The sequence below is a fragment of the Scleropages formosus genome, chromosome 23 (genome assembly GCF_900964775.1).
Source record: "Scleropages formosus chromosome 23, fSclFor1.1, whole genome shotgun sequence".
Lineage (NCBI taxonomy): Eukaryota > Metazoa > Chordata > Actinopteri > Osteoglossiformes > Osteoglossidae > Scleropages > Scleropages formosus.
Window position 1 is genome coordinate 13,778,121 of NC_041828.1, and position 25,284 is coordinate 13,803,404.

At 41.1% G+C, this 25,284-nt stretch overlaps 1 protein-coding gene across 1 annotated transcript in view; it reads left to right on the forward strand.

Moving 5' to 3' along the window:
* Positions 1 to 20,480, forward strand: part of vps50 (VPS50 subunit of EARP/GARPII complex) — an 88,983-nt gene extending 68,503 nt beyond the window's left edge. Inside the window, exons 23-28 of the mRNA XM_018731928.2 lie at positions 9,131 to 9,279; positions 11,928 to 12,024; positions 12,465 to 12,623; positions 15,499 to 15,620; positions 18,454 to 18,643; positions 19,505 to 20,480. Of these exons, the coding sequence (XP_018587444.1) occupies positions 9,131 to 9,279; positions 11,928 to 12,024; positions 12,465 to 12,623; positions 15,499 to 15,620; positions 18,454 to 18,643; positions 19,505 to 19,624 (837 nt within the window). The 3' untranslated portion in view covers positions 19,625 to 20,480. The remainder of the gene's footprint in view (positions 1 to 9,130; positions 9,280 to 11,927; positions 12,025 to 12,464; positions 12,624 to 15,498; positions 15,621 to 18,453; positions 18,644 to 19,504) is intronic.
* The last annotated feature ends 4,804 nt before the right edge of the window (positions 20,481 to 25,284 follow it).

Genomic DNA, 25,284 nt, shown 5'->3' on the forward strand with positions numbered 1-25,284 from the left:
GGTGGTGTGTTTGTGTGCGTGTGTGAGACCCTGTCAAGGAGGCCATATAGTTGTTGACATTAATTGAATATGAAGCTGTGAAGAGATCTGCGGAGGTTCCCCTTTCATTAGATCATTATGACAGGGCTGCAGAAGGTGCCTTGTAATTTGAGATGAGTACTTAGATGTGTTAAAATTCTGAAGCTTTCGGAATTATAAATAAATAATTTTTCAGCCCTCATCTGGTGTGTGTGTGTGTGTGTGTGTGTGTGTGTGTGTGCGCGCGCGCACGCCTGTGGATTTTCACACACTGGCACATGGCCACAGTTTTTGTTCTTACTTTGCGCTTGTAGTACATCTTGAATTCATGACTCTAGCCCTTAACTTTTATCTTTGAAAACGCTCTGCTGAGGCTGAAATCTCTTTGCTAAAATGACAGATGGCATTGGGCTCTCACTGAAATACCACAGACTGACTCAAAGGACCCATCCTTCCATAAATAATCTTTCAGAACCAAACATTGACAAATGTTACAGTTTCCGTTGGCACAATTCATAAACTGAAGACCATGTATGTTTTTATGCCAATTTTAAGAGTATGTCATAGTTGTGCAGTAAAAACTTTATGGAATGACTACAGTGGTTAGTGTGTTTTGAGCAACATTTCTTCTTTTGGAAAGCTGGCAATTATTCATGCTGCTGAGGTTCAGCACAAACGAGTTGCACAGCGCTGTGTAATTTCTGCAGAGAAGACATTTAGCGTGAAATAATGAAGAGATTTTCATGTCTGAATATTTCCGTGTCAACGCAGTTAATCCAGGTGTTTGGATTGTTGAGATCAGAATGCATAATGAAAGTCTTAAGATGCTGTAAATGGCTCTGTGTGGTGGTGACGGCTTGCAGCGTGTGCACTTTCACCCATGCTTCCTTTCAAAAGTTCTCGAAAAGCTGAAACTTGAAGGAAACTCGGGAAATCTGAAATGTTACGTCTGATATCCGTGTGTCTGCTTGCGTATGTGGAAAGGAGGGCAGACTCTCCTGAACTGACAAATGTAGGGATGTGCCGCAAAAAATGGGTTCCAGTAAGACTGCCCGCTGGTTCTTATCAGGGGGGAAAATACTGGTTTGTTTTCTTCTTGCTGTCCTTATTCAGCGGGACTTTGAGATAAGAAGTGTGGAATTTCCAAAGGCTTTGATCTTTTGTGGGACCACATTAAAATCTTAATTCTCAAACAACACACATACATATTTATCATATTTCCCAGCTAGTGTTAGAAGTGCCCTGTGCTAATGCCACTTTATCCTATTCTTCTTTGGCATCTTGTTTTTATTTTTATTCTTACCCTGAGCTTAAATACTAGTCATTAGGAACTGGTAGATAGGCAGCTTAGCTTTGATGTTGATGCCTGGAAACAAGACAGAAAATACAGCAATGACCCATCTTGTGACATCGTCTGAGCAGCAAGACTGGACTCTAACTGTGTGGGCGTCATTTAACTCGGCTGGGTTGTGATCCTGTGTCAAGCAAATAAGTTGGTGTTCTTGCAACTTTAGACCATTTATATACCTACGCATTTCTGGAAGCAGTACACGTGACGCTACGGCACAGCGAGAGAGCGACAATGTCTCCTGATGAAATGCCCTTCTACCTTCTAAAAAGAGTCGTGCTTTTTTTTTTTTTTTTTTTTTTTTTTTTTTTTTATATATATAAAGGCATCAAAGTTCTTTTTGTAAAAATCCATCCATCCATCCATCCATCCATCATTAATAACCACTTCTCTAATGCAGGGCTGCAGTGGTTTGCAGCCTATCCCAGAAGCACAGGGTGTAAGACAGGGTATTCCCCGGATGGGATGCCAGGGCATCCGAGTGGTTCCATTAGGAGAAATGTAAATAAAATTAGTGGTCTCTGAGATTTGATGGCAGTTTGATATTTTTGCTGTTCAATGAAAATGTGTCCAATCCCTGACTGGTCCTTCATTTACAAAGATGCTAATCCTAAATCTGTCACAGGTGGCGTACTGGCAAACTGAAACAGATGGAATGCATTACTTTTCAGTTCCCTCTGATGGCATAGATCATTAACAGTGAAAATATTTCTGCGAGTGATTTATCAAGCAGCTAATAAATCCAGTACTGAAATTTGTAATAATGATTTTCATCCAAATGTATTAATTGTTCCAAACTGCTCACTTTGTCTCGTCTTAATGATTCTTTTTAACAGTAAGAAGGATAAGATTACTCTTCATAACAAACTGTAGACTGCACTCACTCTTCCCTTCTGGTTTGCATTATTATTATTTTTTTTTTTGCAGGTCTTTACAGCTAGGTGTTTTATTACTGTACCAATCCAGGGTAAATACCTTAGTTATTGGTACTGCAGCAGAAAGTGAGATTTAAACCTAGTCTTCTTATTGCAAGGTGATGACTCAGTTCACCTGCTACATGTTGCATGCAGTTAATTCATTCATGATGTACAGATTTGGTGGTTCTGTGTGTTTCCAGCTTCTGGTTGCAGCAATTTTTCCATAAATCCTTTCACTGTTTTCATTTAAAATGTTGTCACCTAATGAGACATATATCTTAACATGCTTTCATTCCCCGTATTAAAAATGACACTCAACAGGCTGATGATCAAAGTCTTTAAAAGTCTCTATCTTAATTATATGTTATTTTCTATCTTTAGAACAGCTTCATCTTCCTTGGAATGCTGTCATGCTTTACATACTGGGATATCCAACTCCAATTTTTGGAGTAAAGAACTTAATCTGCTCCTTGCCATTATATATCCAACATCATAGTTAATAGTTGGCCTTTGATGATATGACTTGAAGGCATCCTTTGGCTTTCTCCAAAACATAGACCCATCCTAATGCAACTTAAGACTTCTTCCCACTGCTCTTCACTCCAGGTTGTGTTTTCTTTGCTCGCTGACCTTTGATATCAACAGTTTACAAACTGCAGTCTTATCATAAATGAGTTTTGTGATACTTTCAACAAAGTTTTTGTGTAGAATTTTTCAGTCAACTCTGGAGCAGGTTCCAAGGCTGTGGTTCTTACCAGCTGTCCAGTGCAGCGTCTGCCCGTCTCTGACAGCGAGCAGAGCCTTGTTAACAGTGATGTTCTTGCTCTTTTTGCAAATATGAAAAAATCTTTTTTCCCCCCACTAATGCACCTTCATTTTGATCAGTTTAAGAAAACTATAGTTTTACAGCTAACACATCAGTAATTGGATTTCACCTTAATATGACTTACCTATATTGATGCCTTTGTTATTTAGGTTAAAATGTCGTCCTTTCTTTGTGTTATTTCCCCATTTTGGCCACTTCATGTGCTTTTTTAGCAGTATAAAATGTCTAAAAAATCAACACCTTATGCTGTTCATTATACCAAAGTTACATGGATTACTCCATATTGAAAGATTAAGTTTTCTCTCAGGTTTTTGTGCATAATAACATAATGGGCTCAATGTTCTGGACCATTATGCAGTCAAGTGCAAATTGGTTGGGCTGGGGCATGTGGTTGTGTACAAGCACCTTTTGCGAGTTACGTGACTACCAAATGACGCATGACTGGTGGAAGAATAAAAGAGGTTGGATAAATGATCAATATGTGAGATTTAATTGTCGTGAGATACAGAGATGGTTTTTCTCCTTCATTTTTGCTGTGGCAGAATGACATGTTCACAATGACAGGCAAAGAAAGAGAGGGGTGCCTTGACCTTGACAGACACCTGGGGGGCCACAGGCACCTGGCTCTTCCTTCTCCACCACCGGAGCTATCAGCAGACACATTTCTCAAATGACCTGTCAGGTGAGGTGTCGCTTTTTCAAGGCATTCCTCTGCCGACAGTTCATAGAAAGCAATTCATCATTTATGGATTCTCTACTGGTACAGACCCATAATGTGCCACCTTATAGTGTTCTCCTTGCTCTTCTTCCTCACTGTGAAGTCTGAAGTTATTGCTTTAGCCTAGAAAGAAAGCAGTAATAATAATAATACCGTAACCAATTCCACACGCTATGATTGCTGCGAATGGAGGTGTAACCTCACTCATTGTTTAAATACATCAGTTTGCAGCGATTGGAGAATACTCTTCCTCTGATAAATTTTAATCAAAAGAGTTTCGATTTTAGGGTTTGGTGCTAAGTAATGCAATTTTATCACGAGCACAAAACCTGTCATTTTGTAGCATGTTGTGTTCTGAGTTTTGCGGTTCTGAAGTACTGAGAGTTGAGCAGAGGAAATGAGCAGAAGTGATGGGAAAAGCGTCAGAAAGGCCGAGCTACATTATGTGCCTTTCTTAAATGATGCATTGAGGTAATGTTTAATGTAACATGGCAGACTTCTGCTGCGTAGCAGTGTACCTTACCTTGGCCATGACGCAGGTATGTTTTGTGGGCCTCAAGATCTTATGCCACACCCATATTTATGCCAGCCATCCCAGATCAGCACACTGCATTCTGAAAAATTACAAACCTAGGCAAAAGGCAAAAAAAATGCCTTTGCACTGCACGAAAACAGCAATCTTCCCTTCCATTTACCACCACTTGCAATTGCGTCACTGCTAAAATAGAGCCCTGTATATCTACTAGTATTTTTGTTTTTTGTCAAATTTAAAATGAGTCACTGACAGCTTCGCAGCATGGCACACATCATCTCTGGGGAATATCATCATCCCCCCCCCCCCCCATCTGCTTTTACTGAAATACAGTAACTCTTCCTGGTGGCTTTGGATGAATTTCCCTGTCTTGTAATGTTTTTATTCTCATTGCTTTCAAGGGAGTAGCTCAATATTAGACACAAAGATGAAAAGTTTTGCTTTAAAATGTCTGATAATGAACTGCTCTGCAATGAAGTCTGACACCACTGGACTTCTCTACTTGTGTAACGTCAGCCATAGAAATTTGGGAAAAGAGGAGGAGAATTGTGAATTAAAAGATCATTTATACTTCACCACTCCATTGTTGATTGTAACATGTGAATGAATGCGTTCCCTGTGCATGGTTTTCCAAATCCATGTGAATACATATTGTTGGCTCTCAGATTGAAAAATGAAGTGTGTTGTGTGTGGCCCTGTATCCCAAGATGGTTGTTATCTTTAAAAAGATTAGTTTTTTAAACAATCTTTAAACAGCACTCAACGCAATTCAGATTTTTTTTTAAAAAAAAAATCTGTCAACCTCACACGTCCTGAAAATAGCGAAAAAAGAGAATGCCATCTGTTGATTTGCTTTAAGGCAATCAGTCTCAGTACAAATGATGTAGATTTTTATTTATTTTTTGGCAGAGCTAGTGGCAGGAGCCAGATGTAGCTATTGGGATAGTTCAGCTCACTGATTTTTCTGTCGGGCGGAACCTCGGAGAGCGTGGCCAAGATGGCAGGTTCATTTGCGACGTGACATTACAGATTTATTTAGACAAATGGCAAACATACATTGACAAATTGGAGAGCCAGGCTTGAAGCTGCGGCTGACTTACACTGGAGTTATTTGAAAAGGACCTTCGGTGGACCATTAGAACAAACTCAGTGCTTCATGAAAGTGATTACTTTGTGCTCATTTATTTAACGTTGCCGTATTGAGGGTTGATGTAGACAGCTAATGGGGAAAAATAAGTCTTGACACCCAAAAAATTTACATTCAACAAGGATCGCTCTATCTGCCTGATCTTGTACATATGAGTGTGTTTTGTTTCTAACTGTGTGTGTAAGTGAATAGGAGTGGAATGCCCTGACCCACACCATGCCATATGGTTCCCAGGATTTGCTTCAGATCACTGTGGTCTTAGTGGGGAAAAGCAGTCACTGAAATTGGAATATTACTTGAATAAGGGTTGAAAAGTTAATCGCTAAATGGAAAGATAGAACATGTATTTTCAGGAGTAGATAAAGTGTATGTGGCCTGAAAGCCACACTGTCTTCTGACTCATCCAGTTTTGTCCCGAGTATCTATTGGATCTCCTAGCGAACTTGTCCGAACTGAGGTATGATCAGCTAGAGATGTGCATAGAGGCAAGATGTTTACACATTGCCCTCTGTATCTTCATCTAATGCTTCAAGGTACCTTCTTCTGGGGTAAATCATTTTCAGCCGAGCAGGTGAGGCTGAGCCCCGTTTATTTTAGTAACTTTCAGCTGTAATTAATTTCCTTAGAAAGATCAATAGTGGAGATATACTAGGTAGCTGAAATATATCTTTGAAATATTTTTTAAAAATAAAAGAAAAAAATAACCTTCCCCCCCCTCTGTGGTACTGTATGTACAGAGCCTACATTTCGCTGTCTGTCTCCAGATTTCTGCAGAAGTTTCCACTGGGAATTTTTAATTTTCCAAAAAAAAAAAAAAGTGTGATGTGTTTTTGATAGATACAACTTTTTTTTATTTTCGTTGGAAGCTAAGTAGATCTAGCATTAGCAGAGTTGCTTTTATTCATAAATTGAAAGCTTAATTTTCTGGAGTCTCTGATTTTCTAACAAGAATTATTTCCTTCTGGCCTATATGATTTTTCTTAGCGTCTTTACCGTATATCTTCTAGTGGAGTTTTTGTGTAAAACAGTTTATAGTGAAATTTTTGATGCTGAAATGCACATTATAAAAAAGTAAAAATTGCTTATTTGCCTTAATGGTTGGTAAAAGCCCTTTTTGTCTAGGATGTGAAAGAGTGTTAAATCAGTCCAAGGTGTACTCCCTCAGCCTTGCGCCCAGGGATTCCAGGATGGACTCTTGACCACTGCAACCCTGGTCAGGAAAAGTAGTTAAAATGGTAGGATTTTTAAGCAGCTGTGAAGGATTTGTTTTTTTTTTTTTTTTTTTTTTTTTTTTTTTTTTTTTTTTTTTTTTTTTTTTTTTTTTTTTTGGTCATTCACAGGCTTTGTGTATGCATGCTAATTATCAGTATCAAAAAAACATAATTTTTGAATTGTATTAATTAGGAATTTTTTGTAATTTGTTCTTTAAACTCAAACTAGGGCTCAAATTTAGGGCTTGTTGGTGAAGATTTATTGCAACTTACCCTGAATAAAAATAGATATTTTAATTCAATGCATTCTGACCTGATTTTTATACCGCTGAAATTTCGTCTTTTTCCCCAGGTATTCAGAGTGGAATTAATTTGCATACAGATTGTTCCCTATAAAAAAAACCTGAAAAAGTGCAAGTTGTGTGTGTGTCTTTCTTATTTAAGAGCTGAATTTTGTGTTCATGGTTGCATTGATATAGCACTTGATACTGGATTTTTTTTTTAAATGTATTCATTTTTTTTGAATGGAGGGCTTTATTATACCCACACATGGTACAGATGCAGATGTACTGATCCGATGCAGTGACAGGTGCCCATTGCGCTGAAGGAACTGCAGTAGGTTGCGTGCGTGTGACTTCACATGTTAATACGGGTTAGTGGTTCCCAATCATGGTGTTTGCCCACACACGTGCTGTGGGTGCTTTATCTGGCTGTGCACAAAGCAACCCAGTTTAACTAATTAGTTGCCTGCCTTGGTTCAGGGAGGTGCCTGAATTACTTAATTCAAGTGATGTTTTTCCTTGCTGGAATAAGTACCTGTTGTTTATAGTTGCAGAAGAAAATGCAATGCATTTTTGTTTACAGCAGTTTTGTTCTCTGTATCATGTATGGTGTTATTGTTATGCTAATTACAACAATGGTGGATAATCGTTGATGGTCTGTCATAGTACATTTACATTTATTCATTTGGCAGGTGCTTTTCTCCAAAGTGACGTACCTCTCGAGAACAGTACAATTAGTGCATTACATCAACAGAAGGGGAGACTTGGATGCAGGCATGTGATTCTAAAGTAATCACTATACTAGTAGTGAACCCTCACTGCCTTTAAAGAAACAAAAACGAAGAAATGAAATGTTGGTGTCTTTTCACTGGGCTTCGGTGAACACTGGAAACTTAAGCGTTTTTATGCAGCCACCTATCTTTTTTCTTTTCTAGCATACTTAAGAAAATTGAGAAAGAAAATGGATGAAAATTAATCAAATTAAGTCTGATCTGCTCAGTAGTTCTTTGTGGCTGTTCCTTTCTTTGTTGCAGTTCAGAGAAGATATGAAACCCTGCAGTGTAACTGGAGCTATTTTAAAATGTTGTGTAACTTGCCAATTTATCTGTTACATTTGTGCTTAGTAAAGTGCATCAAGCGGTCACAACTAAAAGGTAATATCCATCAGTTTTATTTATTGACATTCATCCGGTGCAGTGTTTCCAAATAAATTAAATGACCAGTGCTTTCCAATATATAAACAGAATTGCAGCCTCTTGAAGACAGCCGAAAGTGAATTGTCTGCATTTTGTTATCTGGGGATGTAGACAGATTGTACACAGAGATGGGGTTCTATAATTTACTTGGAAGATAGAAAGTCCACCTATAAAGAAAAACAAAGGTAATATAAAGTCCAGAGTGAAATGATTTTTTTTTTTTTTTAAAGGATGCTTATATATGTGCTCTCTCATCTTTGTCTTGTTTCCCACTCATGTTAATAGAAAAATATAAGCCAGCCACCAAAAATGTTATTTTTTCAGTACAGAACTTGCCCTGATGAATTTTCGATTTGAAAGTTTCCTGATCTTTTTGTGCGCTGGTTAATCTGTAAAATGTTTGTTACTTCAGTCAGTAGAACTACCTGACAAATAGTTTGTTAGCCAGATTATTTTTGTGGAAATACACTTGCCAAGTGAACTGCATTCCACAAATTCTCTGTATTTCCATCAGCCTGTTTTACCTAGGTGCACATGGCTTACTCATATGTATAGTTGGATCATTTTTACTCTGTCAGTTTCGGGTAAGGGCCTTAATCAAGGGTGCTAGAGCAGGATGTGGGATTTGAACCTGCATCTTTTGAGTACAAACTTGAGCTGTAACCATTACACCACCTGCTGTCAAGGTTTTCAATGAATAGCGCACAAAGATTCTATTGAAGGATACAGACTTCAGAACCAAAAGATGGCAGTTCATGTCCCAAGAAGGGTCCTGCTATTGGGCCCGTTAGAGACAACTCAAACCGAGTTTCTTTGACATCATTGCCTGCCAATGAACAGAATTATAATGTCCCAGTAATAAGGCTGATGATTATATAGATACTGTTGATTTCTGACCCAAAGTATGGATTATTCCTCGGTCTCTCTCACATCCAGGAGGCAGCAACGGAGTCAGCTGGAGCCCATGGAACCTCAGAGGAGCGGAAGGAAAAGGTGCCGAGCCCCCACCTTAGCCAGCTGGTGGTCCTGACTGCCAGTGGGACCCTCTACGGCCTGGCTGAGAGAGTCGTGGCCACAGAGTCACTGTAAGATTTTATTATTTCCCATGTGATGTAGAAACAGGAAAAGTCTTCAGTTATAAAAAGTATGTGTTGTAACTTTCCAAACTCTGCCCTTTAAGAAAGAAGACACTAAATAATTTAGTTTTTTCTATACTTTTGTATAGAAAATTAAGTAAAATTCTGGAATAAACCCCACATACAATTTCTAATGAAATGTGCAACATCCCGCAAAGAGGAAAAGAATAAAAAAATGAAAGGTGATCTTCTCTGTACTATGCCAGATGGATGAATGTGTATCGTGCATGTTTTATGAATCAGCGTGTCCTCAAAATACCCAGAAATTATTGTGTTGAGGGACTGAGGACCTAGTGGCATTGAACAGCATGGGCCAGCTGGATAAATTACTCAGAGCAACCTCCCTTTTCATGTTGCATTGTCCCTTATAGAACAGAGGACACTTTCATACTTGTGCAATAATGTAGTCTCTGCCACCCCCATCCTCATACCCCTGGGCTCAAACTTAAACCTTTTAATAAATCATACTTTTTCATCACTTTGCTCATGTTATGTAGTGTAATCTTTTAGTGCTGTTGAGCCAAGCATCTTTCCTGATGATTCAAGATCTGCCTCGTGTGACTTTGCCTCCAGCACTGAGAGAAGCTCATTTTATTAAGTAGGTGCTGGTGTACTGTACCTCCGAGTCCAAACAACAGCGCTCCAGAAAGCAAGGGATAGGAAAATGCACAATAAATCTCTCTCCCCCCCCTTGTAAATGCACAGTAAATCTTTTTGTTTTGTTTGTTTGTTTGTTTTAATAAATTTTGTTTCAGGCTGCCTGATAGGTTTGCATTTGCATTGTGCCCTCTCCAAGCCACGATAGTCCAGGTTGGCATCTCCCACTGAAATCAGAAGTTGGAAGACAGAAGCTGTTTTTAAAATTGCTTTGGAAGGTCTTCCATGGGCCTGGATGCGAGGATGCTGCCAGATGGCTTAAGCGCTGCACATTGATAACACTGGAAATTTGAACAGAAAGTTGGAAGGTAGCGAGAGGGGGAAAAAAATTGTATTCTCAAAGGGGAGAGGAAGCTTGAAAACACATTAAAACAAGACCCTGTCCCCATCTCTTAAAGACTGTTTCCCCCTGTGCCTAATTGTTCGGGAATCTGCAAGGAGCTATTACGGAAGCAAAGGGCTCTGTACCCCTGAACTCTCTGTATTGTATGTATGCATGCACAGAATACCTGACTTTAAATGTGGCCATTAGAAGTTTAACTAGATCTCTAAAGGTTACCGTTGCTGCAGCACCTCATTTATTTTGCCTTTAATGGAATAATCGATGAACCGGGGTACTTGTGTAAAGATCAAGATTATAGGTGTGAAAGGAAAGAGGCAAGAATGGGTGCTTATATTGGCTGAATTCTTTCTTACACAGGGCTAACTAGATAAACACTGAATCGTGTTCAATCAGCCTGTAGCATGTTTCTGAGAGTAAACATGTGTCATGGAGTATAAATGGAATATAATGTCATTTTCAGAGGTCCTGCAAATCAAATAGATTAGCCAGGCTCTGCCTGATTTATGTAATGAGGCTGTACTTGAGAATCATTTTAAACTTTGCTGACATCCTCTTATTCTAATGCAGTCTTAATTTTAAACATGTGAAATTATGATTTGTTTAGTAAATTGAGCAGTGTTTCTGGACCATGCGATGAAGGTCAACAGAGCAATTTGTACATTAAAAAAAGTTATGAATCTTGTGGTTTTTTTTTTTCCTTCCCCATTTTGTAAGGATCGTGATTCCTGTTTCAGATAGCTCATGTAGTATGCCTTCCGCTCCCTGTTCGGACAGCTGCTATTGTGAGTTACTGAGAAAGGCCTTGAGGGCCGTGTGTGTCATCGGTTGACATAATCTTCTGGAAAGTAATAATTTACTAAAATCATAGCTGTGCGCAGGTCTCCTTTGCCAGTCTGTAATTACTCCTCCTGTCTCTGGGTTTTTCTTATTGTCTCCCCTTCCTCTGAGACTTCGCCAGATTTGTTTTTGCTAGGTAATAACTTTATGTAATTGATTTATCCATATCAAGTGTATGAAATTTGAAAACAGCTTAAAATTCTCCAAGTTACAGTGCACAGTAGTTCTTTTATTGATTTTTCGTTTTCTTCATCTCCAGTGGTGAAGATATTAGGTTTAGTATATTAATATAGGAAGTGGAATAATCCTGGGTATCTTCAGAAATATTACATACTAGTAGCTAGCATACAGTGGCTAATATACATACTGTACCTATAAGATGCATTAATAAGCAGGATAACTGATTGTCTGGTTATATATCTGTGTGTGGATGAATCAAAATTGTACCGTGTCTGTAAATTAATAACAAACACACTTTTTTGTTTTTAAATCACATAATATGGGTTTCAATTTGGGCTAGGACTTACTTTCAAAGTAATTTTACAGTGGCTTCCATTCTGCACTGCATACGTTTCTGCATAGTGTGAAATATCCCTTCATGCATACAAATGCTTGCACGAAGACGAGCTCTCGATGCTTCTCTGCTGCCAAAACAGCGACTGAAAGCCCTCACCATAAATAGCAATGTGTTGACACACCATTTCAATGTTTTAATCAGATGGCTTGCAAATTGAGCGCCTGATCCCGGTGTCGTCCACAGGGTGTTTCTGGCTGAGCAGTTCGAGTTCTTGCAGTCTCATCTGGACACGGTGATGCCAGCAGCTAAGAAGCCCTTCCTCCAGCAGTTTTATTCCCAGGTCTGACTTGCACCCTTCATTTCTTCTGAAATAGTGTATTTCTATTTTCTGCGCTGACATTTTGTTTTTCCCCCTCAGTTTCAAGGGTGCATATGCCTTTTGTGTGAATAAGAGAACCGTGTGTTTCAGTGTGCCAAGCAGTGCATCATCTGTTACTTTTTCATGAGCCACCTGTATTTTATTTGGGATTTGTATCCCACCACTCTTGGCGTTAGTTAATATTGTTAATAGAATTGACGCTGTAATTAGAAGTCCATTTATGGCTTGAGGAATGAAAGTGGGAAAATACAATGGGGGAAAAGCTCAGGAATTCTTATTTAATGGTTAATTTAGTATTGGTTGCAGTTAGGTCGGTCAGACTACTTAATGTAATGCAGAGTTTGTGTGCGTTTCTTTGCTTATAGAAACCAGTCTGTTTTTTTTCCTTCTTTGCCTTGCAGACGGTGTCCACAGCCAGTGAGCTGCGTAAACCTATTTACTGGATCGTGGCAGCCAAAGCCATAGATTATGAACAGATGCTGCTGCTCATGACAGGTGTTAAGTGGGACATTAAGGAAATCATGTCACAACACAACATATACGTGGATGTCCTTTTGAAGGTATGTGTGTGCTCCCTCCAGGTGCTTGGCCACATCATATTTCATTGTCACCAAGTAGTGACACTGCTGTGCCCAGGGAGAACAGGGTACTTGGTTGCCTGATGTTCTGACAGATATTTGTGGAATACTGGTTGACGCAGTTGGGGGACTTCTGTTTTTATTTGCAAAACATTCATAAATGTGACCTTTCAGTGGTTTACATATTGGAGGATCACATCACACATTTCAAAGGTGCTAGAAATCATGTTGGGATTTTTATTTATTTACTAATCTTTTTGAAATTAATCTGTTTAACTTAAACTTTTTCTCTGTAGATACTACTGGGGAGGCAGATGAAGATGTTGAATCTTAATTCCTAAACAGCATTCATGTCTCAGTCTGTTACCTGTTAAGGGATGGTAAATGGCACAGGGTCATCAAAATGTCATTAGAATGATTTTTTTTGTAATTTATTTAAGGGAGAGCATCTGCATTCCACCCTTTGTTTAGGAAGAAGTTTCTGTATTCGCCATCCTGATTACTCTATTTTAAGTCAGTGTCAGTGATGGAAGACCCGCAATAACCTTATTGTCCAATGGTGTTAGATGTGGTTCAAATTACAAGTTGCTCAAAATGCAGTTTGAAGAATTTGTGTGTGTGGGTGATGGGTTTACGTTATCTGTGCTTTCACTATCTTGTGTTGGGGAGCTTCGAGGTTAACTGGAGATATTTAAGGTATGTTAGGGCAGACGGAGTTGCCAGAGTGCAATTATTTTCAGGCTTTGGCTCTTTACAGCCACAAACCTTTACAACTCTCATCACATTGTTCTGAGATGTTTTTAGGAAAGCGGTGTACAGTTTGCCAAGCTGGAATCTACATAGACAACGCAGTAGGAAGAACAGATGGTATTCTGAAGATGTTTGAAATTAAATGTTCAGCAGAATGGTGTATCCCAGCACACCACCAAATATGCATAATTGCCTGCCTGCTCAGATATTTATGTGTATTTAACAGACCCCCAGGGTTCGACCAGTCCTGCAGACCCAGCTGTTAATGTACAATTGCAGTCACTATTGTGGGCCTAACAGAAAGCCTGGAAAGAGCCAAACGGTCACCATGCAAGTGACAACTGCAGCGCCAGAGTCCATTTCTGCACAAAAATATGTTTGCACTTTAATTGCGCGACGATACCAGCACAAGGATCTGACCTCTGTCTTGTCTTACTCTATAGAGTTTGAATAAATTAGAAAATACCTGCTGCCTAGTTTGAGAAGTGATGTTTGCATCTGAATAATATGTTAATTTATGATGCCAGTATTTAAGTTGGGCAAGTTATGTAATTTAGGTCAATAAATGCATTAATAAATGTAGAAACAACATTGGTGGCAACAGTGATCACTGGCATTTATAACAGTGTTACATTTTTTTATTATTATTATAAATAGAACAATGTTCCTTGATCATTATCTAGTCTCCACTTCTGCTTCTAACACAACTGAAAACTTTTTCTCCATGCAGAGCTCATATAGCATGGTTTTGTGGAAAACACTGTCTCCCAGCAAGGTACAGAAGGAGGGAACAACAATCCGGGCTGTCTGGGACACTCTCCTCTTCAATTGCAGACTCCATTGAAAACATTATCTGCAATGTTCCTGTTAAAATAACCACTGTTCTTCATTCTTGCAGAGAACATACTTGTCATATTTAAAATCCTATGTTAAACTTAATACAGAGACATCTGTGTTCATTTCCACAGAAGTCAGGAATATTGCTTCCAGATCTGAGGTTGTGTATTCCGGGGATGATGGCCGGAATTAGTGTAATAGCAGCTATCTACCCAGCAAAATAACAGGGCTAATGGATAGATGGCAAGTTTTGAATTGTATTCCTGCCTTCTCTCTGTATTATTCTGTGCTAGGAGGATGATAATGTCATCTTGTATCTTGTTGGTTCTTTGCTCTGCACTTATTTGGTTTTTGTTTTTCTTTACCTGATTTTTTTATTTTTTTTGTATGTTCATCTTGTATTTAGATTGATTAGCTAAAGATATGTGCTGTTTTTCTTCCAATATATAATTTTCCACTTTTTCCCCACAGTAATATCAACGTTTATTTTAAACATTCCAAATGACTGACAGCCATGGAGTGGAATAATTTTCTTGTTTCTATTAAATGTTATGCATTCATAATACACATGAACAAGAGCTCTGTGTTGGCACTAGTGTGCAGAACGGGTGTTGTTCCAGATACTGGAGTAAATGTGCCATTGCTTACGACATGTTGTGGAGGATTTGACATCATGTTCAGCGAAGAGAATGGGGAGAAGACATGTGCAGGAGCCCAGCTGAATCAACAACTCCCCTGGCTGGTGTTTGTATACAGTACCGCTGAGCTGGACTTTTAGCCAATCACAGGCAGTCTGGGCTGCAGGACCAGGTCCCCAGAGTGTGGGGGGTCTGCCATTTGAATGGGACCCCCACTGGGTAGCTTGAGGTGGTCCAGATTCGAATGTCTGTCAAGTGTGTGACCATATGTAGGCTTTCACATTGTGTTTGCTTCTGTTTTTTTGGAAACTTGGGAGCTAAGAGTGCAATTAAGCCAGTTTGGTTGGGAAACGGTGTCGCGTTCTCCATTGAAATTGGCTTTATGTTCCTCTCTGCTGTGGAGTGTTACAAAGATTTTTGATGTAACAGCAGTTCTGATGTGTTCATGCACCTCGCTGAGTTGCTGGAATGGCTCCAAGGCTCTTCGGTTTTACATCCAAGTAAACTGAACTGCACCCAGGGAGTGGGTAGGGTAGGCTTGACCTACACCGCTGCCTGGGGGGGGGGAAGGTGCGACCCACAGTTACGGACAGATGTGAACGACGATTCTTGTGTTGCTGTTCTGCCCTCAGGAGTTTGAGCAGTTTAACAAGCGGCTGGGGGATGTTTCCAAGCACGTGAGGATCCCCCTACCTGTGGCCAATGTCCTGTGGGAGCACTGCATTCGCCTGGCAAACCGGACCCTGGTGGAGGGGTGAGCATCATGCCGTGACATCCGGCAGACTGACGATAAATACAGAGGGTGAAAAAAGAGGCACGCAACCCGCCAGAAGAGGGAATGATTCGCGTCTGCACATTTTTCATTGCAATTGTGTGCGCAGGTGTTGAAGTGGCAACTATCAGAGCCATCAATCATTATGATGCAGCGAACTTTGCCATTTGTGTGGAAGTAAGAGCTTTTTCTGCCTGAGCAGCTACATGCATTTTTCTGCGTTCTCCGCATCCGTCTGTCACAGGCAAGATGCATTCAGTAAATTATTAGTCGAGAAGTACCATGGTACCTGCCATATGTAAACAGTGGTGCCTGCAGCCGTTTCAGCACATCTGTAGTCTGTCAAAAAAGAAATATCAATTTTTTCTGGCCTTGTCCTTTAATTTATGTTTTCTCGTCAAAAAATAGCTGAATAATATAGTGCAGCATAAAAGGTCGCATGTGACAGAATCATTGCCTAAATCAGCTTTACAAATAACCATTGTGCCAGTGTCAACTGCTGCAGCTGTGCTCTAAGCCAACTTTCCTTCGTTCTGTCACAGCTTCCACATGGTATTTCCTGCCCTGTCAGTGGAGAAGCGTGGTGCTCACGAGTGTACCGTTTTAACCAGCACAAGAAGGAAAAATGCATGACATGTCACGTCTTCAAGCCATTTTCTCTTCCAGGATCTTCCCCCACAGTACCTTAGAACATTTTGCTTGGCCTTAGATAGAGTGAGAAGTTATTGATATATCACGTTCAAAAGAAGCACCCAGTACTGAAACAGTAATATTTTCCATACATTTGCATTACATTTACATTTATTAATGTAGCAGACACTTTTGTCCAGACGTGCACATCAGAGTATAACAAAGTGCATTTCACGACAAAGATTTATCGATACAAGCACATGATTCGTGGCAGTGCAGTCAATTTGTCCGATACCACTGTTTTTTCCTGGCACATTACACGCGTATCTGCCTCTAGAACAGTCTAATATGAAATGCGGGCGACACAGTGGCACAGAGAGTAGTGCTGCTGTCCCACAGCACCTGGGTGGTGCGAGAGGACATGGGTTCAGTCGTCACTTAGTCTGTGTGGAGTTTGCATGTTCTCCCTATGTCTGTGTGGGTTTCCTCCCACAGTCCAAAGACATGCTGTAATAGTGTGTGGGTGATGGAGAGAGTGTTCCACTAATGTATGGATGAGTGACCCATTGTAAGTAGTGTATCTAGCAGTATCAGTCACTGCGGTGAATAAGGTGTGTGGGTTCATAACACTACCTAGAGTTCATTGGAAGTCGCTTTGGAGAAAGCGTCTGCTAAATAAATGTAAACACAAACGTGATTGTGACAGATGGCATGGTGCAAGTTTAGAGAGCAGTTAGGAGATCAGGAGAGACGTGAGTCTAAAAAAGACGTTTTGAGACTTTTTGAATGTTGAATGGGATTCAGCAGCTCTGAGGGGCAGGAGCAGCTAATTTCACCACACTGGAGCCAAAACAGAGAACTTACAGAATTCAGAATTTGCATCTGTTGTGGGCCATATGTTTTTTTTTTTTTTTTTTTTTTTTATTTATTTATTTATTTATTTATAAAAAATCCTTACTCTACACTGCTGATGAAGAGGGGGGTGCGGTGGCGCAGTGGGTTGGACCGCAGTCCTCCTCTCCGGTGGGTCTGGGGTTCGAGTCCCGCTTGGGGTGCCTTGCGACGGACTGGCGTCCCGTCCTGGGTGTGTCCCCTCCCTCTCCGGCCTTACGCCCTGTGTTACCGGGTAGGCTCTGGTTCCCCGTGACCCTGTATGGGACAAGCGGTTCTGAAAATGTGTGTGTGTGTGTGTGTGTGTGTGTGTGCTGATGAAGAGCAGAATCTTACATGTTTGACAGTGAAGTATAATGCACAAGTGGAACACAAAGGGAGGAAAAAAATCCCCTGCTGCTCATAGAAATCTGCTATCTTCACATCATTGGGTTAGTATCTTCATGAGTTGGTGGCACCCTGTCAGGAAGAGCGGTGTGGTTGAAAATCTAGAGGAAATTGAAATTAGTCACATATGAGAGCTTTTTGTTGTCAGTAAGACAATTCCCCCCCCCCCCTTCCCCCACTCACAGCTCATTAAAAGTTATCCACACTATGTGGAGATGTGTGTTGTTCTTGATGCAGTCACACACAATTTTATCTTTTGCTGGTTTGTGTATGAATGTGCTGTGCTGTTGAAGCTCAGCTTCAGGGTCATGAATGGGCAGCAGGGTTTGCAGTCCAGTACAGAGCAGCATGGCAAACAACCTCCCAGTGTGTGTTTTGTTTTGTTTTTTTTTTTTTTTTGGATCCACGTTTACCTGTTTTGTTTTTTCTTCATTAACAAGGGCTCCTCAAAGATGATAGTTGTTTACACATCTGAGTCATCACTCAGAGTGCAGTCGGAGTTTCCTGAACGGTAGAGAGGACTGCCTTGCACAGCGGAGTCCTACACTCCCACCGGATCTTCCCCCAGCGCAGAAAGCAATTACACCTTGTCAGGCGGAGAGTAAATATGGCTGTCAGCCGCTGCTGATCCGGCTCGGCGTGTTGTACAGAATTCTAATGCCGCAAGCGACTGCCTGCCGGGGCTACCTCTCACTGAGGTTACATGAATAGCAGCAGGAAACCCTTCTTGGACACATGCCTGCCACTGGTATACTTATGTATCTATAGTGCATTTTATCTAAGAGTTTGTATCGTCAGTAACAGTTATATTCCACAGCCCCACCTACCGATACTTGAGAATTGGCCGCCTGGCTCCTTCCTCTCTTTGAGTTGTACTAACCGCATTTACCACGTTTCTGTCTGCCAGATATGCTAATGTGAAGAAATGCAGTAATGAGGGACGCGCCTTAATGCAGCTGGACTTCCAGCAGTTCCTCATGAAACTGGAGAAGCTGACCGACATCCGGCCCATTCCTGACAAGGAGTTTGTGGAGACCTACATCAAGGCCTACTATCTGACCGAGAACGACATGGAGCAGTTCATCAAGAACCACAGGGTAAGGCTAACGGGAGTCCAGTGCGCTGCGGCGGGTGTTGCGGGTGACGCTGGTGATGCAGCTGTGTGGAACGCGGGAAACTCGACACTCAGTCTTTTGGCTCGCCGTCATCGGCAAACACAGGTGCACGTGTGTTTTTTGCCAGTTCCAGTTTATGAGAAATTATAGAAAATCCATGAAATTTCCCCACTTTGACTTTTTTTGCACATCTCTCATAGCGCCAAAAACAATGGCAGTAATTACACAGCGTATAACAGGTTATTTTGTTTTGAAAATAAGTGACATAAAATTTATATAACAGAGAATATTGCCTTGGTTTAGCAGGATAACAGCATAGGAATAATAATGTGCTCAGCTGACCAACCAAACGCAGATTTGCCACCTGAATAATTAGGAGTTTGGATGCAACAGCTGATCTTTGGCTGGTGCATAACCTTATTTGTCCAGAAAAATACAACGCGTCGGTCGTCTTCTCCTTCGGTCCTTCAGAGACCTCTTGCAACTGGACTTTAAGAGGGTTGTGATATTTCTTCTTTTTTTGTTATTCCTTTTTCTGGGTTCCCTGTAAAATGTGCACTTGTAAGTTCTAACAAAGACAAGAAAAATGTCTTCCTTGTGTCATTTTCAAAATGTCGGCCTGTTTCAAATTTTCTTTCATGTTGTAGATATTATTGGCTGCTTTGGAAAACTTTGACTGATGGAAAAAATTTTGTTTCGAAAGAAAAAGAGAAACCACAAGTTACATAGAATTATTAAAGTGTAATGAAACCAATACAATGCAGTGCCTCAAAATGATGGACATATCTCTGTCCAGCCATCGGCTTCCTTTGGAGTAACACACACCTCGTTGTCTTTGGCCAGGAATACTCCATGAAGCAGCTGACCAATCTGGTGAATGTTTGCCTGGGGTCTCACATAAACAAGAAGGCGAGACAAAAGCTCCTTGCTGCCATCGATGACATCGACAGACCGAAGAGATAGCTTCACCAAAATATCTCCAGTGCTAATGGCGTGTACATGGAAAGAAAAACGACTCCTGTTTGTACATTGGGCATGTTCATCATTTTGAAACATTGATATTAAAAGCATCCTTCCTGCTTTGTGGCTGCAGCTTTTTTCTAGCAAGATTGTAATATATGCTGAACATTGTTTCAAAGTGTGGCTTAACGGACAGTCTTACTTGAAATTCATCTGAAGTTTTTGTTTTTTTTTTTGTTAAGAGTTAAGAATTCTTAACGTGCCGCTTGTTTTCGTATTTCAGTCCTTGTGTTTGTCCTGTTCTGCGAGTCCAGGGTATATACTCTAAGTTGTTTTTGATACCTTCATCCATTGACTAATCATGTTTGTAACTTCACAAGCTGTAAGCGGATGTAGTTGATTTAAGCTGATTTAGTAAACTTCATAGCTGCTATCCGTGAGCTACCTGTAATTTGTCTCGACTTCGTATATTTGTCTGTTACTATTTATGAATTTTTGTTTTCTCTAATGATTAATAACAAATATGACATTAGACAATACACTGATACTGACAAATACTGCATTCTGTTGTCTTCTCGTTGATAAAAACAATAGTCTAACAAAATGATGTAGAAAACTCTTGGACATTTAATAATTCATCTTCGCAGCTGTGTATTGTGGCTGGTTTCTGGGAACCATGTAAGTTTCTTATACCACATGTTTTGAACATCAGCAAGCTACACCGTACTTTTGCAGTTCTGTGACTTGGTTACATATTGCTTACTAAATTTCAAGTGTGAATTAGCTCTTGTGTAGGAAAAAAAACCGTGTAAGTGGACTGTCTTAAGGAATGTCAAATAAAATGAATTCTGAAACATCCAGTGCTTCTCCAGTTGTAAGGTTTTCTCTTAGTTTCTTTTAAGAGGTGAAAGAATAACTCTTGTTAATTTTTCAAGCGCGACACCACTGTGGCATTTGCTGTTCTTAAGAACATTTTATTTGCTCGTTGGTTTGGTGGTAAGTCGGGATGCGGAAGTGTTCCTCTGACCTAGACCATAATTGTTTTATTGTGTTTGTCTTGCTGTGAACTTGGCAGGGGGTGAAAATCTTTACATCTGGAAATTTTAAATGCTTTATTGATCAATGTCACCACTGTGTTGTTTGTAGATATTTGAGCCTATCAGGCAGGCAGGCGGGAAAGATAGTATCACCGAACGGGGACCCAGGCCACCTTTGTGATATTTATTTTTGGATGGATTTTGGAATTTGCCGGATGTCGCAAATGACCTTGTGGAAAGTGTGATCGGAATCCTGTAGAAATTCGTACCGGCTCGGGGTAGAGCTGTCCCAAAACGTCTGCCGAGAACACCAGCGATGGTGCGATTCTCCAGATGTACGTGGAGCGGGTCGGCAAGGGAGCACCCCTTCGTCCTGGGCAGAATCGTCTGGAAAAAACAAAACGGCACCGTGATCGGCTGTGAAGCAGAAAACGCCAACGCTCATGATTTTGTACAATGAACAGCGTCTAAAATGGTGAACTGGCCCCATGGGTACAAATATGAAGAGATAAATTAAGTGATTCTTTTGGTATTGTTTTGTTGTTGTTCTCAGTCATGATCGTGTCGGCTTCTGAGCTTACGGTGATTACTGTCGCTATTCCGAGCTTCCCTAGCAATTGTGAACATGCAGATTGGTATTAGTGATTCGTGCCCCTCATTTCCTGCCATCATTTAAATCCTACCGTTTTCTTCCCCTTTCTCTTTTTCCCCTAATCACACGCAGAACAATGCGTACATTGCAGTACCACTGTCCACATGTGGGCTTCTGTCCAACGCCATTGTGCAATTTCCATAAGTTTGTTTTCACCTGGCCCAGCACTTCAGTCACTCAGTGATCTTTAGTTTTTGCTGTAGTTTCCTCATGTGACTGTCCAAGCTTTGTTTGAAATTTAATATTGTACATCCGCCCATTATCCATAAGCACTTGTCCCATGCAGGTTTGTGGTGGTCTGGATCCTTATCCTGGAAACACAGGGTGTGAGGGCAACTTCATGGGGCAATTTAAAGTTGTATTATAAAAAAAAAATCTTGCTGTTGCAGTGTTCAGTGAAAAAAGTCAGAAAAACCAACCACATTCCAACATAAATGACTGATACTAAACAGGGCTGTTTCTAGCCTTGGGAACAGAAGCTGGTGAAATACAAATGTCATCTGTGATTCTGGGGATCTTTGTACTTCCACAGACGAATTCTATGAATTTGAAATGATTTGATTGCTCTTTAAATCTGTGGCTCACTCAACAGTTCATCAATCATCCTCGCACCTACACCCCCACTGGGTTTATGCACTCTTTTGTTTAAAAGAGTGCAAACATCAGAGGTGGGTTTTAACTTCAGTGCTCGTGTTCCAACTCCTTTTCAGCGTTAAATGTTCGAAATGAGGTTTCCCTTCGGTCCAAATGCAAAACCCCTGAAAATCCATTTCCTGCACGCGGCCACCCACGCGCTCCTTCGTTTTCAGCAAGTGCTTTTTAATTATTGCCAGTTGGACTGATCAGGAGGGCATAAAGACCGCTTACCACTTGGGCTCCACGCTGCTCTTCTGCCAGCCTTGGCTCTCGCTCGCACACACGTTCTCTCGCAGTCACACACTAAGGGCAATTTAGAACAAGCGCTCAACCTGAACTGCTTTTCTTTGGATTTTCAGGGGAGACCGATGTGAACGTGGGGGAACGTGCAAACTGAAGAATCGGGGCTGGATCTGAGCTCGCATCCGACCCTTTTAAAGAAGCTAAATTTCGATTGGAACGCTCCTTAAAGCCACAAACCTACATACCTCCAAACCTCACAGGGAACTTTATCTCGGCAGCTTTCGGTATCTTCTCATTAAACTCAAATGATGTTAATGAAATTCCTTTCTAGTACAGCTCAAATGTCTATATATCTGTTGTTAGGTGTTTTAGGTGCATCACCTCTACTAGATGTGCTCTTTCCTGGGCAAGAGCCAACTGATTTATTTGAATGTGTCCTAATATTTTTACGCTAGTATGTCATTGTAGGGGGTGCGGTGGCGCAGTGGGTTGGACCGGGTCCTGCTTTCCGGTGGGTCTGGGGTTCGATTCCCGCTTGGGGTGCCTTGCTATGGACTGGCATCCCGTCCTGGGTGTGTCCCCCCCCCCTCCGGCCCTACGCCCTGTGTTGCCGTGTTGGCTCCGGTTCCCAGCGACCCCGTATGGGACAAGCGGTTCAGAAAGTGTGTGTGTCATTGTTAAGAAACCCTCACCCCCCCCCCCCCCCCCTTCCAATTTGGTTTTGGGATCTTTTTATTTAATTTGATAAATGGCTTATTTCTTTCTACATCTGAATGAAAACTGAGACATAAATTAAGTTCCCTGGTCCCGGTGCCGTTGGAAAACGATTTTTTAAATTTCATTTTCTACTGCCTCGTCAGGGTGTCTTTGTTCAGCACTTCTTTATGTTCGCCCCACCTGTCTGCTGGAGAACTCAGTGTTACTGCTGATGTCAGATTTTAAATTGTGCTCCTGAAATCCTACACGCTGAGCATTCTGACACCTTAAACGCATTTCGAAGATTTCGCCGGACAATTACTTCCAAAAAAGTTCACGCAGCAGCTGCAGAACTTGGTCACATTCAAGCCTCGCTTATTTGTGAGATTCTGCTTATTGCAGTCCATTGTCAGCGCTTCATTCCCACAGCCCACATTAGCTGCTGAATAGTAACACCAGAGGAACAGCTCTTCCGATTCCGGAAATGCATTTTTCCATTATCACTCAGATGTTTTGTGGACAACTTTGTCCAGGATTTGTTTTTTTTTTTTTTTTTTTCCCGCTCGCTCACTGCTGCCGATAGAGTGTCTAAAAAATGTAACTCTTATTCTGTATGTTACTTTCATTTTCTGCTCTTTCAGATATTGACTATTTTTACCTGTTGTACGAGTGAAAGCATCATTTAATATATTCAGGAACCTCCGTTTTGCATGCTGAACAAATTTGTGCGGAGAATAAACAGAAATGTCGGAGGGCAAACCTTGCGCATAAATAACGCTCTCAAAAATGCTCGGTTTGCTTTTTTTAAAGCAGAAATGTCAGCTTTTGAAATGTAGATAATGTTATTTTGTGCTCTTCATCAAGAGGCACCACTGTTTAGGTTGTTTATGCTTACTTACTCTTTATTATTTTTATTCTATTATATTATGCTGAGGGGGGTGCGGTGGCGCAGTGGGTTGGACCGCAGTCCTGCTTGCCAGTGGGTCTGGGGTTTGAATCCCGCTTGGGGTGCCCTGCGGCGGACTGGCATCCCGTCCTGGGTGTGTCCCCTCCCCCTCTGGCCTTACTCCCTGTGTTACCAGGTTGGCTCCAGTTCCCCGCGACCCCGTATGGGACAAGCGGTTCTGAAAATGTGTGTGTGTGTGTGTGTATATTATGCTGTATTGTCTATCTATTTATTTACTGTGTTACCTGTTTAAAGTGTTTAGTTTTTATTTTTATATTTAAGTGTAGTGTTTTATATTGGGTGCAGTGGGTTGGACCGGGTCCTCCTTTCCGGTGGGTCTGCGGTTCGAGTCCCGCTTGGGGTGCCTTGCAACGGACTGGCGTCCCGTCCTGGGTGTGTCTCTTTCCCCTCCGGCCTTACGCCCTGCGTTGCCGGGTTAGGCTCCGGTTCCCCGCGACCCGTATGGGACAAGCGGTTCGGAAAATGTGTGTGTGTGTGTGTTTTATATTGTTGTCAAAAGAACTCAGGGAGTACCACTGTACTTTTGTTGTGTTGCACAGCAGTACAATGATAATAAAGTCTTCAGTTCCGTTCAGTTCAATTCAAATTACATTATTCACTATGAAGTATTCAATTTTTTCTTACTTCATTGCAGTTCCAGCACACTTTGATAGCAACATTTTTATTTATTTTCTAGTGGTAGTTTCTTCATTTTTGTTACAGGTGGCACAGAGAGTAGCGCTGCTGTCTCACAGCGCCTGGGTGGTGCAGGAGGACATGGGTTTGTTCCCCACTGTGTGGAGTTTGCATGTTCTCCCCGTGTCTGCGTGGATTTCCTCCGGGTGCTCTGGTTTCCTCCCACAGTCCAAAGACATGCTGTTCAGGTTCCCCTGTAGTGTGTGAGTGATAGAGAGAGCGTGTTCCGCTGATGGATGGCTGAGTGACTCATTGTAAGTAGTGTATCTAGCAGTGTAAGTCTTCAGGTGCTCTGGTTTCCTCCCACAGTCCAAAGACATGCCGTTCAGGTTCACCCATAGTGTGTGAGTGACAGAGAGAGTGTGTTCCACTGATGTATGGATGAGTGACCCAGTGTAAATAGTGGATCCAGCAGTGCAAGTCACCACGGTGAATAAGGTGTGTGGGCTCATAACACTACATAGAGTTCATTGGAGAAAAGTGTCTGCTAAGTAAAGTAATGTAAATTCATTAAAATGTCTGTAATTATTCTATTCAAGGTATTTTTTACCCGAGGTCATGTGCAGTGGGGTTGCAAGCTACTCTCACTCCCGCTGTAGAGCACCTCGATCAAACTTATTACCCTGAATTGATCCGGTAAAAATAACGAACTGTGTAAGTAGGTAAATTATTGTGAAGCCCTTAGTGTATAAACCTGATACTGTTATTGAAGAGACGTGTCATTTGAGTGAATAAATATTCAAAATTGTGACTAGAG